Below are 14,111 nucleotides of genomic sequence, written 5' to 3' on the forward strand. Positions count from 1 at the left end.
TACCTTCTTCTGCAGCGCTTCGATCTCCGCGGCGTCGCTCTGTCCCCTCTGCTTCTTTTCCCCCATCTGGTTCAATTGATCGTTGAGGTGGTCCCTCTCGACAGTCACGATCACCAACTCCTGCTTCGCCGCGCTCAGCTGACTCTGCACCGTCGACAGAGACACCTGCTGCAGCTCCAGCTGCTCCCTGAGGGGCGTAACATTCGCGATGTACGTGGCGATCTCCCGTTCGTGCGCCTCTTGCAACGCGCTCAACTGCAAAAGGTCAAATTCGAAAAGGGCCGACTCCCGACGGTCCTACTCACGTCGTGCAAGCGCTTCCCCTTCAAGTTCTGATAGTCCTGCTCGATCCGACACAGCTGCTGCTTCATCTTGTCCCGCTCCGCCTTCAAAAACTTCACTTCTTCTTCGTCCACAGGCGTCTTCACCTGCGCCGCCAACTTCTCGGGGTAACTCCTGAACTCCTTGCGCTCGTTCAAACTCCTCAAGCTGCCCTCGCGTTCCTTCTGCAGCTTCCGGTTGGTCTTCCTCAGCTCGTCCAGCTCGCGTTGAAGCTTCGACACGACTTTCTCTTTGTTGGTGAGGTCGGCTTGGAGGCCTCTGATGGTGGCGATGAGGTGGGCGTCCTCCTTGATCTCGGCCCGTCTGGTCGACTTCTGTTCGGTCTGCGTGGACACCGTGAACGTGTCCTTCTGGGGGATCTTCGCTTCGTCGTTGTGCGTCTGGGTGTAGACGTCGTAAGTGTCGATCCTCCTCTTCAGCTGGACCTTCAGATCGTTCACGTGCAACTCCAAATCTTCTATGTGACTCTCGTACTTCAACTTCATCTGGTTGAACTTCTCCTGGATGTCCAGAAAAATCCTGGATGACTGGGAGTCGCGATTCGACGCGTCTTCTTCCAGGATCTTGATCCTGTCCTCTAGAATCTTCCTGGCGGTGAGGTTGGATTCGGTCGCGTCGTTCTTGGCGGCGACTATCAGAGCCGACACCGAATCTGGATGCTTCCTCGCTATGATCCTTTCCATCTCCTTGATCTGCCTGTTCAAGTCTTGGATGCATTTTGCGTCTTTCTCGTTTTGCAACTTCAAACTCTTCGCTTGCAACTTCTCGATTTCCAGGAGCTTGTTCAGATTGATTTCGTTCTCGAGAAGTTTGTCTTTCTGGTTTTGCAGGTTGAGGAGTTCGGTCTTGTACTTGGTCAGCGTCGCGTCCAACTCCAACACTCTTCGTTCCAGAGTCTTGTTCGACGAGAGGAGATCTTCGTACGAGTTCTTCAAAAGGCAGTGGGTCTTGCTTATTGTGTCCAGTTGCAACTGTAAGGCTGTGTTGACCTCTTTCGAGTCTTTCAACTCTTCCAAGGTCTTCTCTAGTTCTAGATTTATGTCTGGCGAGCATAGCGTTTTGGCACTTAGTGCGGCTTTGGTCTGGTCTAAGAGGGCGCTGGTCTGTTGCAGTTCGACCTGTCGGAAGACGTGATAAAGTGGTATTTTAACAAGCAGTAAAAGCGCAGACATTAAACGATGACTTTGTTGCTTTCGAACGGTAATTTCTGATTTTTAATTGCTTTCAGATTACGAACGGGTCTCTGCTAATGAGAACGCACGTACGTTGACACAGGTTAAGGTTATTCGTAATTACCACATCGATAATCATTTATCATTGTATACAACTGGTTAACAATAATAACAATGGGGTTTCCATGTGGGGCAACTGGTTCTAAAAATTATAACAGACCGCTCAAATTGTTTTCCGGATGTGGGTCAAAGTTACAAATGCAATTGAAGGGTTGAAAAAGAATTTTGAAAATTTGGGGGAAAATGTCCAAATTGTTACAATGCCTAGGTGGTGCAAACAAGTCATTACTCACAGCCGTGGGTAATGCAGGGCATTACTTAACAGTACATGCATATAAGACTACATTATTTAATATGTGCAGAGAATAGCTATTTGTATATCGAAGCCGCAAAATCGTTCTTTAACGTACCAAGGGAAAAAATTGTCGCCGAGGCCGCTTGCGGCCGAGGCAGCAATCTCGAGGATATTAAAGGATGCCTACTTTCTACTGAGATGGGAGAAAAAAGAAGTGTAAGGTTTAGAGAGCGCTATGAGAGATCCTGAAGTACTGCAGCTCGACTTATTCCAAAGGTTGTAAGAATTCTAAAGCTGCAAGTTGTATTGTTTTAAAACTTAGAAAAAAGAGATTTAAAGAGGAGAACTGTACATATAAAAAAAGTGTGTGCTCTCCCAAGATTTTAGCTTGCTGCGAACGATTTTAGCGCGATGCGAACGATTTTAGCGTGATGCGAATGAAACTAATTCATTGCCCGGAAATAAAATGTATGTGGTACGCCGAAAGAAGGTTTCACTTCAATAATTTGAGAAAAAGAACAATTTAAAAAATCGCCATTGTGATAAGTTAAAAATCTAAATGAAAAGGTACTTCAGCGTAAATCAATTAATATCGCCGCTTGTAAAGTGGAAACATTACATTACGCCACAAGTGACAATTATAAATAAACTGTTTATCTCTTGAAACGTAATTACCGCTGGTAGGTCACGCAATACGACGAAAGGTGCTAAATGGCCTCGCAAATTTCCAAAAAAATTTCCTCTTCCATCCACAAGCATTATCACTTTAAGCCACAGCACAAGTTAATGGAACAACTTAACACCTCCGTCAGTCGGAGATCTTCTCATTAACACCAATAAAAATTTCATCTTCGCCAACAACAACCTAAAACCAGTATCTGCATTGGCGACGATGCCAAACTGGTCTGGATCGGATCTGCGTTTCTATCTGATCTGACTTTATTACTATGATTTACGGCAAGAAAGGAAAAAGGGACACGACCGTGTTTGCGTAGCGCCAACGGGGTTCTCTCTCCGCCATCATAAATTTTACAAAAGCAGCGATAACTGATCGCGGGATAATCGTTCCACATAAATCTCAAATAACGGCCGACTCGGGATGTGTCATTGGTCTTTTGGTTGCTAAGCGAGTGGAATGCACTTGTCTTCATCATCATCACAAAACACAATCCCGAAACTTGGACAATTGGGAAAATTTGTGAAAAATTTGCAAAATGGAAAGTGGTACATACTTCAATTGTCTTGGATCGTGGGGGATTGTCAGTTGCACACCAATTTCCCTTCCAACGAAAAAAGCGCTAATTATCTTTGCTAGAATTGGTGTTTTTAGTACGTTTCGTGACACCAAAATACGCTGAAGTACCAAAGATGAATGAGGGAAGCGGGTTCGAAAGGGGACCTTTCAATGTAAGTGGTTCAAAACACAGTCGTTTTTGCAAATGGTAGTTTCCAAACTAGTGAAATGTGTCTTGAAGAGTTGCTTCCAAAATGGAAAAGTGCTCGAGAAAAACTGTGACGGAGTGGTACTTTTGCAGTGGAAAAAAATTTAAAAATCACTTTTAGATTTCCTTGGATATCTTCAGAGCGAAGCAAAATTTACAGTACCTTTTGAACATTTACGAATATGCAAAAGTTCCAATCTCTACTCCTAAAAATAAAGAAACTGTCAGGGTGTCTCCATTTTAAATGTGACACACTGTAGATCCTAAATATATCTAGAATGTTCTCAAAACATCGTCAACAAATATCAATAATGTCAAAATGTTTCGTAATTTGCAATCTGGTCAGTACAAATTGCTTTTTTGATTTTTGTCTAAAATAATTATTGTATTACAAAAGAGTAGTACAATGGCCGGCAAAAAAAAATTAGCCATCACTTTTGTGTTACGTCAAAATCCAAATGTGTAATTAATGCTTTTTTGACACTGACATTTAAATGATGGCTAATTTTTTTTGCCGGCCATTGTACCTATTGGGTGATTCAAAATGATTGTCGATAAATATGGCAACTATGTACGAAAATGTATGTGGCAACTCTGTAGGTAGGACAGAGTTGACATTTCTTTGACAATTCATAATGGCGCCATTTTGAAAATTGTCAAGTTAATGTGCAATGGTATAAAAAAAATCAAATGCACGCATATAAAATGTCATACAAATGTCAACTATACCCCACCCACACAGTTGCCATAATTTTCGTACATAGCTGCCATATTTATCCACAACCATTTTGGTCACCCAATGCCAATAATCGGCAACGATTTTACCACCCACCCTGTGCATGCCCCTGCTTGGTTTGTAGTTGTAATAATAATAACATGATGTGTTTTCCCGGATTACTTATTTTCTAAAAAGAGGAAGGAACACAATGTCAGACAGACAGACACTTCTTTTGCTACAAAAATGTATACCGCGCGTCCGCGCGAAAAGTTTGGATGTATCGAGTGTTCATTTAAATTTATGCTCAAAGTAGGCGTTGAAGAGTCGATTGTGAACGCACCACGGATTGCAGATCACGGATCAGCCGTTTAAATCTAACCTCATTTTTGCGTTGTTTATACCAGGCGATCCAAAAGTCTTTCTATCAAGTGAGCCATGACATAAAAAATAAATAAAACAAAAAATAATTTCAATTATTTATTTATTTTTTATGTCATGGCTCACTTGATAGAAAGACTTTTGGATCGCATCGTATTTTTACTGTGCAGACTGACGAGTGGTGCATTCACAATCGACTCTTCAACGCCAACTTTGAGGAGAAATTTAAATGAACATCCGATATTTATTTTTGCTTTCTTTAACGTCGCAAATTTGAAATTTTAGTTGTTACGTCACCAGTCTGCCCCCAACCACCCCCACGTCAACATCTATTTTTACTGATGGGTTGTGAAAGAGAACATTTTTATCACATTTTGTGGGGCAACTGCTTCAAACTTCCTTGCCGACTGGACAAATCTAGTCAACGCGCCTTGACCCACCCACATTTTAATTTTTTTTTTGTCACTTAGGTTTCCGCAGAATCGCCAATTTACGATCGATCTTAACTGTCGCGCAGCTTCCAATTAGAAACCAACGGTAACCGTATTAAACCGGGTCAATAGTTAGATATAAAATCAAGAAACATGCAAACGACAGCCATTAAAATGAAGGGTCCAGCTGTCATAGCTTGTCTTGTCTGTCTTGTGGTGGGACAAGTACCCAGCCCCAAAAGAATCACCTACGAGGGAAACCAAGTGTGGAAAATCGCCAACAAGACGACCACTCTAAAAGTCTTGAAGTCTCTGGAGCAGGACAAGCGTGAGAGAATCGTCAGCGGTCGGTCAAAAGTCTTGACGAGATTTTTGTTGCAGGTTTGACAATTTGGGGGTTGACTCCTGACGGAGTGGACGCGATGATCCACGCCGGCGCTGTCGACCAAGTGCGAGAGAAACTCTTGGAGAACAATCTAGAATACAAAGTGTCGATGGAGGACGTGCAGAAAGCCATAGACGAGGAAAATCCCAAACCCGGGGAAGATCTGGAAGGGCGCAAAGGTTTTCGCTTGACCTGGAATTACTACCACAACTTGGACGACATCTACGACTTCCTCCACTACCTGGAGCACACCTACCCCAAACTGTGCACGGTGCGCACGATCGGGGGCTCCGCAGAAGGGCGTCCCATCAAACTGTTGAAAATCTCCAACGGACGAAAAGGAAACAGAGCGGTCTTCCTCGAGGGAGGGATCCACTCACGAGAATGGATCTCTCCGGCGACTGTGACCTACATCATTTACCAATTTGTCAGCGGCTACAACAAAGAGACGTCTTCCATGCGTGGTCTAGACTGGTACGTCGTGCCAGTCTTGAACCCCGACGGTTACCTCTACTCTTACAACATCGACAGGATGTGGAGGAAGAATCGGTCCGTTACCAAATCGAAGGAGTGCTTGGGGGTCGACCTCAATCGGAACTGGGGGTACGATTGGGGCAAGAACGGATCGTCCGAAGACCCTTGTCACAACTCTTACGGCGGAAGAAAACCATTCTCCGAACCGGAGACCACCTCCGTGGCTCGCTTCTTCCTCGACAACCCTGACATCGACTGGAGGGGGTACGTTTCGATTCATTCGTACGGACAGTACATCGTTTACCCTTGGGGCGCCCCCAACGCGGTCCTCGACGATAACGCCGAGCTGAACAAGGTCGCGACGGAGGCGGCAGTGGTGAGTCGAGAACGACAACACCTATCACACCATTTTTCATTGTTTTTTTTTTTGGTAGAACATTGTCAGCGCTGGTGGCGAGACCTACACCGTAGGTCCTGCAGGATTGACCATCTACCCTGCGGCCGGGATATCGATGGATTGGGCCAAAGGGTCGCAGGCCATCAAATACGCCTACACGATCGAGTTGAGGGACACCGGACGGTACGCCTTCTTGCTACCGGCCAAGTACATAAAACCCACGGCCGAAGAGGCTCTCATCGCGGTCAGGACTATCGCGAAAGCTGTCGCCAGTTGAGGTTTTTTTTGTGTCTCGATGTGTTTAAATGTGATCTCAATAAAGCGACCAGTTGGACGAGGTGTTTTTGAATTTATCGGGAAAAAGGAAATGGCGGAGGGATCAGGTGTCGACGGCCTGGAGGTAAAATTAAGACGGCGAAGCGACAAACAACATATAAAAATACATACTTCAAAAAAATTGGTATTGATGTGTGAGAAAATTTGTTTCGCGTACAAAAGTCTACTCTTTAGGTTAAATAAATAAAAATATGTACGAAATCGCTTGTCTCAATATAAACATCTTTTAAACAAGTAGTGTTTTACAATATTTTAAAAGGGTTCGAGGATTTTTCTGCACATTTTATTCTATTTGGAGTAAAAAGTTTGTATAGTAGGAGCAAGGTATTGGAAACTCATTATAAAATAAGTCGATTGCACCTTACAATGGTTTATGGCTTGTCTGTAAAGATGTCGTAAATGATACCTACCGGATTTCGGGTAGATACTAATTCGCTCCGGCGGTCAAGTCTTAATCTGTTGTGTGAAAAGGGTAATAGGTAAGTTCGCTCCCGATGCTATTTCTAGGAAAGATTTCTTTATTTTACAATCACCATCTCACAATATTTCAGTTTTTGGAAATCTGAAGAATTATCATATTAAAATACGTAGTAGTAATCAAGAGAAAAAGATATGCCGCAGGGTTCTTCATTTACGTAAGCAATTTGTAGATGAGAAAGTAGCTTTACTTAGACAAAATATTTTAAGTCAATTTCAATTTGTAAAACTTATATCCTAGTGTGGAATAAAATGATTTACATCTAGTTACCTTTGGAATTTTTGCCCATGTAAATTTTCCTGCACCGCTCTACTTTTTTTTTCGAAGTGCCGAACTATTAGTTCTGTCAATAAATGTCATCAATCGAATTGACAATTGTTACAATTTACTAAATTGAATTAACAAACGTTGGTGGCCACTTTCAACACTAGCTGTGACTTGCTTTTGTTACCTCCTTTTTAATTTCAACCTCAACTTTGCATTCATATCATCCCTTCGCAATAAATCACATTTGGAATTTGGATATATATTTTGAGGTTAGGCTTTCTTTTTTTGTAGAGCGGCATTTCGTATTTTTACAAGGGTAATGCAAAGGTAACTAGATGTAAATCATTTTATTCCACACTGTATAAATTTATGCCAAATGTTACCCAATAATTTCTATGTAATGTAAAATTGAATACAAATACATGATTTGACATTTCACTGTGTTACTCTTTGGTAACAGTTTATTCATAAACTGAAGATAATCATGGTTGGTTCGAGACCGGGTTGGTTATTTCCTAGAATTAGTTAAATCCTCTTAAGACATGGGAGCGAATTAGTATACGGCTACCGGAGCGAACTAGCATAGGGTTAACGTGGTTATTTGACCGCGGGAGCGAACTAGTGTGCAGCGCGGATTTCGGTCGCTTCGGCTCGCTCCGAAAGTTTGCAGCTTGATGGTCCGTACTCGAAATTTTGTAATGTGTAGAGACCGTCCGGACAGTGAGTCATGTGAATCCGACAAATGGAATCTTACCAGTGGCGTAACGGGTGCGTACTTCACTTCAAATAAATTAACTGGTAAACTTTATACTTTGGTACATTACCTTAGTAAAGAACACTGTAAAACTGTGAATAACTAATTTTACAAAAATCGCTAAAAAGATTTAGGAACAAATTCGAAAAGAATTTGAAATCGCCGAAACAAGACATTTCAACACGGGCGCCACTGCCCTGGTAGAACACCCCTTTAAATTATTATTATTGTCAAAAATGACATTTATGACAATCCTGATCGGTGCGACGTATTTTTTATTATGTCGCAAAAATTGTACACCACAAATGCGTTGAAAACCCACAGTAAGAAATGTTTAAATAAGGCCCATTTATGACGGTCGACAGCAATTGACTGTCCCCACCGTTCCAACCCTCATAAAAGTATTAGTACGTTATAAAGACCTGCATAAGTCGTCTCCAATATCTTTTCGTCCTTCTATACTTTTTCTTTTCAAAATCTTCACCACTGTTTCTCTAGATTCTTTCCTTCCTCTAAAACTGGCAATAAACGTAGCAATTCTACACTCTGAGAATGTCGTCCAATGCTGATTTACAATTCCTTCGTTCGCAGAAATCGCAACACGTGTGCAGCATTGGCGAACTATTCAAATGTGTCATTTTCGTGACAAAGTCTGGCCCAGTAAAGTAATTAAATTGTCTCCAGTTCCCTACCACGGTGGTGCCTTCATAATAACATTCATGGTACTATGATGGTTAACTCAGACTATTTACTGATCACACCATATTGGAAACTCTTTCATTTCAAAACGCGCTCGAGATGTCTTTCTTGCCTAGCAAAATGTCAAGACCGTTAACATCCGAAATGCGTCAGTTGATGCCACGCCACACGGGCACCATGATATCAACAGGATAAATAAGGATAAATCGAAATGATTGAATGCCACGAATACGTCCGGAAACTCTCCTCGTAGAAATGAAATCAGAACTGCATAATGCATCTACGAGTACCATTAACAAATTATTTAAATTATGGGTAATAAAAACGCGACGTATCATTTTTACAGACTACCATAACGACAAAAAAATAACCAACAATTTCACAAAGTTATTATTTGACAAACCGCTAATTTAATGCACTTTTCACAAAAAAAAAGGAAAAAATTTCACTTTTAATCTTTCGAGGAAACGTGACATGATGTAGCTGTCTACATTACACCATGTATAAGCAATTATGGTGTTTAATTTGTTCAGAAAAAAAAATCACCGAAGATAATAGTGTAAATATAGATTCTGTCAAATCACATTTTGTGAACAACATAACCCATTGGTGGGGAAATCGACACCGCAAAATCAATCCATCGGGTTTTCCCATTTAACACTGTTTGTTTTTGAAGTCTCGCTTAGGAAAAAAATATTTCTTTCACGCGTAAAGGATTCACACATTTAAGAGTTCCGATTGGAAAAATTGCTTCAACAAAAATTGAATCTGTAGAAGTGTAGTGGAGCACCACAAGGATCCAGATTAGGGCCTCCCTTATGTACAACGTATATTAATTCCCTCGCCGAGATTAAATAAGCTAATCTTCTCAGGCTTTTACTTAATGATTTTAACCAAGTGCTAATCAAAATTAACAGAGCAGAAAACAAATCTCTCTTAATTGTCTGACAGTCACTGGTTTGTATATTGTGGCAGTCTTATTGTATAAAATTCAATCACAAATAAATCTTCAACATCATTATTGCTATTATCACCAGTTCTGTTAGTTTCTTTTAGCCAATTTGATGCAGTGGGTTTGGATTTTGACCCACTGGCTCCAGTCTGGTAAATTTATCACAGTTACTTCTTCGTCCTGTCGAGATCTAAACTGCCATCTCGATAAATCGACCCATTGGACGAGATGCCGTTTCTAAATCAATTGTGAAAAACCCAAATTAGTTGTAAACATCTGAGAAGTCAACGCTCTCGAATTCGCCTCCATCGAAACTCTAATGGCTCCGATTACGACCGTCTCCGGACAAAACTACTCCCAGAAGACGACGAAAAAAAAAGTACAATACTATTAGACGTCACGACTAATTACAATATAATTAATTTCACGACAAGCGTCCAACCCACAAAGAAAAAACACACCGGTACCGTTCCTCACGAACCGGGTCACGCCTCATCCTCACGTATAAAATCGTCGCCGATGAGCGACCGCACCGCATACCGAAATGAAGAGCCTGACGTTGGTCTGTCTTCTGGTGGTGGTCGGTCGGGGGCGGGCTAGGCCCGAATCGACGACGACGGCGGCGGCGGCGAACGCGACGGAAGAAGAAGTCGAACCGCTGGGCCGCATCCTCTACACCGGCAGCCAGCTGTGGAAGACGCGCGGCGTCACCGGGGACAAGGTCAAGGTGCTGGCGGCGCTGCGGGACGAGAACGGTAACACGCGGGAGCGGTGAGATGCGGCGCTTTTCAAGGATTCACGTTGTAGATATATCGATGTGGGGCGGAAACACGACCTCCATCGACATCCTGGTCAAGCCGGACTCGCTGGATAAGGTGAAGGAAAGGCTGACCGACAACGGGATCGAATTCGAGGTGGTCATCGACGATCTGCAGAGGGCCATCGACGAGGAGAACCCCACGGACATCGAGCTCGACGACCGCAGAGGTAGGCTCTTTATTTATTTATTTTATTTATCAACACTCTTTAAATTTCACTTGCCGGAATATACAGGGTGAGTGACTTTCGGGTCAATTTTAAAGTCTAATGTAGAGCTGTCGAAGATAAACCGAGTGATGGTCACAACAAAAATAAGACAACGTCATTTTAATAATATGTAGTAAAAAGTAGTTTTTTGCAAATTTTTTTTTTTGAAAAATTTCTGGCAACTTGCCTTTTTACATTCATAGTCGGACAAAATGTATTAAGTAATCTGCTGAAAACCCAGTCAAAGCATTTTAAAACTTGATCAGTACCTGTGGTACTGTAATTTTCCAAAATAAAAATCTGAGAAACTGGCAGTACCGCGTGTAAATTTCCAGTGAGAAAACTCCCCTACAAATACATTCTGGCCTGGAGAGGTCTCTCGTCTTTGGGCAACAACCTAGTACTGTGGCCTTCGGCAAACTGGGGTCCGTAGCCCCATACGTATGTACCACGCATGCCAAGCTTATCTCTTCTCGACACCAGCACCCTCCTAGCACCGTCAAATCTGCACCCTCCACCAACCCCTGATTCTAATCCACTTTGCAGGCCACCGTCTCACCTGGCAAGCCTACCACCGCTACTCGGACATCGAGGGGTACTTGGACTACCTGGCCCAAACCTACCCCGACCTGTGCACGGTCCAGACCATCGGTTCGTCCGTTCAAGGCAAGGCGATCCGAGTCCTCAAGATCTCCAACGGGAACCCCGGCAACAAAGCGATCTGGATGGACGGCGGCATCCACGCCAGAGAGTGGATCTCGCCGGCCACGGTCACCTTCATCATCAACCAGTTCGTGTCCAACTTCGAGTCCGAACCGGCGGCGGTTCAAAACACCGATTGGTACATCACGCCGGTACTCAATCCCGACGGGTACGAGTACTCGCACACGAGAGACAGGCTGTGGAGGAAGAACAGGAAGGGGGGAGGACAGTGTGCCGGTGTGGACCTCAACAGGAACTTCGGGTGAGTTGCGCGGGTGAGAAATGGGAGGGAGTCCACGGGAGAATTTGTAGGTACCGTTGGGGAGGTCGTGGCGCTTCTAAGAATCCGTGTACTGAAACTTACGGAGGATCTGGACCCTTCTCCGAACCCGAAACTTCAGCGGTGAGGAATTTCATCCAGGGCAATTCGGCGGCCAACTGGAAGGCCTACATTTCCTTCCATTCGTACGGTCAATACGTGCTCTACCCGTGGGGGTACGACAGGGTCGTACCGCCGGACTACAAGGATTTGGAAAACGTCGGCAGAAAAATCGCTTCGGTACGTACTTTTTCTGGAATCTTTAGAAATCAGTATCTTTGTGAAAATTTTGTACGGTACGACCTCTTTCAGGCTATTCGATCTGTCGGAGGACCCCACTACACCGTCGGTCCTGCTGCCAACACTCTTTACCCAGCTTCTGGAGGTTCAGACGATTGGGCCAAGGGCATGGCCAAGTTCAAGTATTCTTACACAATCGAACTGAGAGACAACGGTAGATACGGATTCGTCTTGCCGGCGGCGTACATCCAACCCACCGCCACAGAAGCTTTGGCGGCTGTCAGGGTGGTTGCCGAAGCGGCAGCCGCCGCCTGATCCTATTTATTCATGTTAATTATTTATTTATATCTAATCGTAACTGACGTCTATATTTTTTTCTTGAAAAACAGAAACGCTGTGATCGCCTCATTACTATACATAACAACTATATTTTTAATAAAACAATTTCTCCGAGTTTCGTCCGTTTTGTAAAAACTTTCAGGAAATTTACCATCTCAACGTTTCCTTTGTTACTTCATCTTCACTTCACTAAGAGTTTACGTACATTCATTTCTTTCTACTTGTACTTTTTTCAAGTAATTTGTTTATTTGATGTTTATTTTTTTTGCATGTGAATCAATAGTAATGGTTTACTGTCGAATAATACCAATTAAATTTCACTGAATGCGCTTAAATCATCCACAAACAATAACTTGTGATAATTAATTAAATTAAACCATTGATGAAGATTAGAAATACGAGGGGCCCCAAATTCAACCCTTGTGATACTCCAGAAAAACGAATTCATGGATGTGGTACTATATTACAGTTGTTTTCTATCCCAATGGCAAGAATCGAAGAATTTAAACAAAGAATGATAGATAAATGTATAAAGAGTTAAAATATAGTCAGAAATATTTCTGTAATATTGCTAGATCATTTTTACGCATCATTTTCTGTAGAACACAACAGCAGAAGACTTTGTTCGTTTTTTTTTTCTTGATAATCTATGACGTAAAGTTATCAACTGTGATTTGCATACTGGATGACCCTACATCAAACGCAACAGCCAGACACATGCATACGCTCTTGAATTTTATTACTTCTCTGTATACCGTAATCGCATGCAACAGAAAATTATGTCAAAACATCAAGGTTTTAAAAAAAATCCAAAAAAAATTTGAAATTTTCTCTGGAGTATAAATGTGAAATTAAATAAACTAGCCAAAACTGAATAGGGAATTCCACAATTTTTCTTAGAAAGCAAAATAATTGCCCCAATCCTCCCACGTATTCTTAAACACTAGATAAATTTAAAATGTTACAGGTACTTGGAACATTACATCTAATGTGTATCTTTATATATTTCTGACACATTTCATTATAAATTTTAAACTGTATTTATAAAAAATTCAAAAATGGAAAAATTCCCTATTCATTTTTGCTTAGTTTATGTGTTATGTACAGAAATACTTGACAATGGACTTGCTGCTAGTAACCCCGGAAGAAAAGAAAATTCATGAGTACTACAACGTGGACGAGAAATAAATAAAGAAGATGTCGGGATGATCAAATCTTGGAAATAGAACAACCTCACTTGCCGGACACACTGACAGGTATTTTTTTTTTATTTTTTACACAAAAATATTTCAGATGACCTTTCATTTTAGATGATTTGATCGAGAAAATTTTACTAAGAAACAAGTTTCGAGGCCTCTACAAAGACCTTATTCAAAAAAAGTGTGATACTCTCACAAGAAGCCACGTTTAATTGTTTAAAATTCTTTTTAATTCTATTTATTATAAAACCGTAACAACAGTCATCCAATTTAATTGCAAAAACATAAACGCCCTCTTTTCTTCAAAACATCCTTCTACTTTTCAAACGTAGTGTTTGATACTTAATTTTCAAACGTTACAGAGGGTATTTCACGAGTGATAATGAGCCCGACGAAAAATTGGAAATGCATTTACAAACTAAACATGGACATAGCCGTGGATAAAATCCAGGTTTACTTCGCAAATGTATTGTGGGTTGCATTTTCAATATCGTCGGGTTCATTATCACGCCGTATTTAAAGAAAAAAAAAATCAAACAAGAAAGCAGAAGTGCTTGTCCGGCACATAAAATGTTATCATTAGGTACTATTATTATTTTATAATAGAGCTATATCAAGTTAGTAGTTTATACATATTATTTTTATCCAATTTGTTTCTTTTGATTTCTAAAATGGTTCTTCTACACCTCCCAGTTTTGAAACTAAT

General features: G+C 41.7%; 2 protein-coding genes across 2 annotated transcripts in view; one reads left to right on the plus strand and one right to left on the minus strand.

Moving 5' to 3' along the window:
- The window catches only part of LOC138139030 (centrosomal protein of 162 kDa), a 51,764-nt gene that overhangs the window by 4,679 nt on the left and 32,974 nt on the right, over positions 1-14,111 (minus strand). Inside the window, exons 2-3 of the mRNA XM_069059185.1 lie at positions 306-1,460; positions 4-255 (exon numbers count right to left, since the gene is read on the minus strand). Of these exons, the coding sequence (XP_068915286.1) occupies positions 4-255; positions 306-1,460 (1,407 nt within the window). The remainder of the gene's footprint in view (positions 1-3; positions 256-305; positions 1,461-14,111) is intronic.
- LOC138138511 (uncharacterized) lies at positions 4,899-12,320 on the plus strand. Its single transcript, XM_069058488.1, has 8 exons — positions 4,899-5,166; positions 5,220-6,073; positions 6,132-6,369; positions 10,105-10,335; positions 10,388-10,567; positions 11,153-11,570; positions 11,621-11,867; positions 11,940-12,320. Exons 1-8 carry the CDS (start codon positions 4,992-4,994, stop codon positions 12,180-12,182), a joined length of 2,586 nt encoding a protein of 861 aa, XP_068914589.1. The 5' UTR covers positions 4,899-4,991; the 3' UTR covers positions 12,183-12,320.

Source organism: Tenebrio molitor, chromosome 9 (assembly GCF_963966145.1).
Source record: "Tenebrio molitor chromosome 9, icTenMoli1.1, whole genome shotgun sequence".
NCBI lineage: Eukaryota > Metazoa > Arthropoda > Insecta > Coleoptera > Tenebrionidae > Tenebrio > Tenebrio molitor.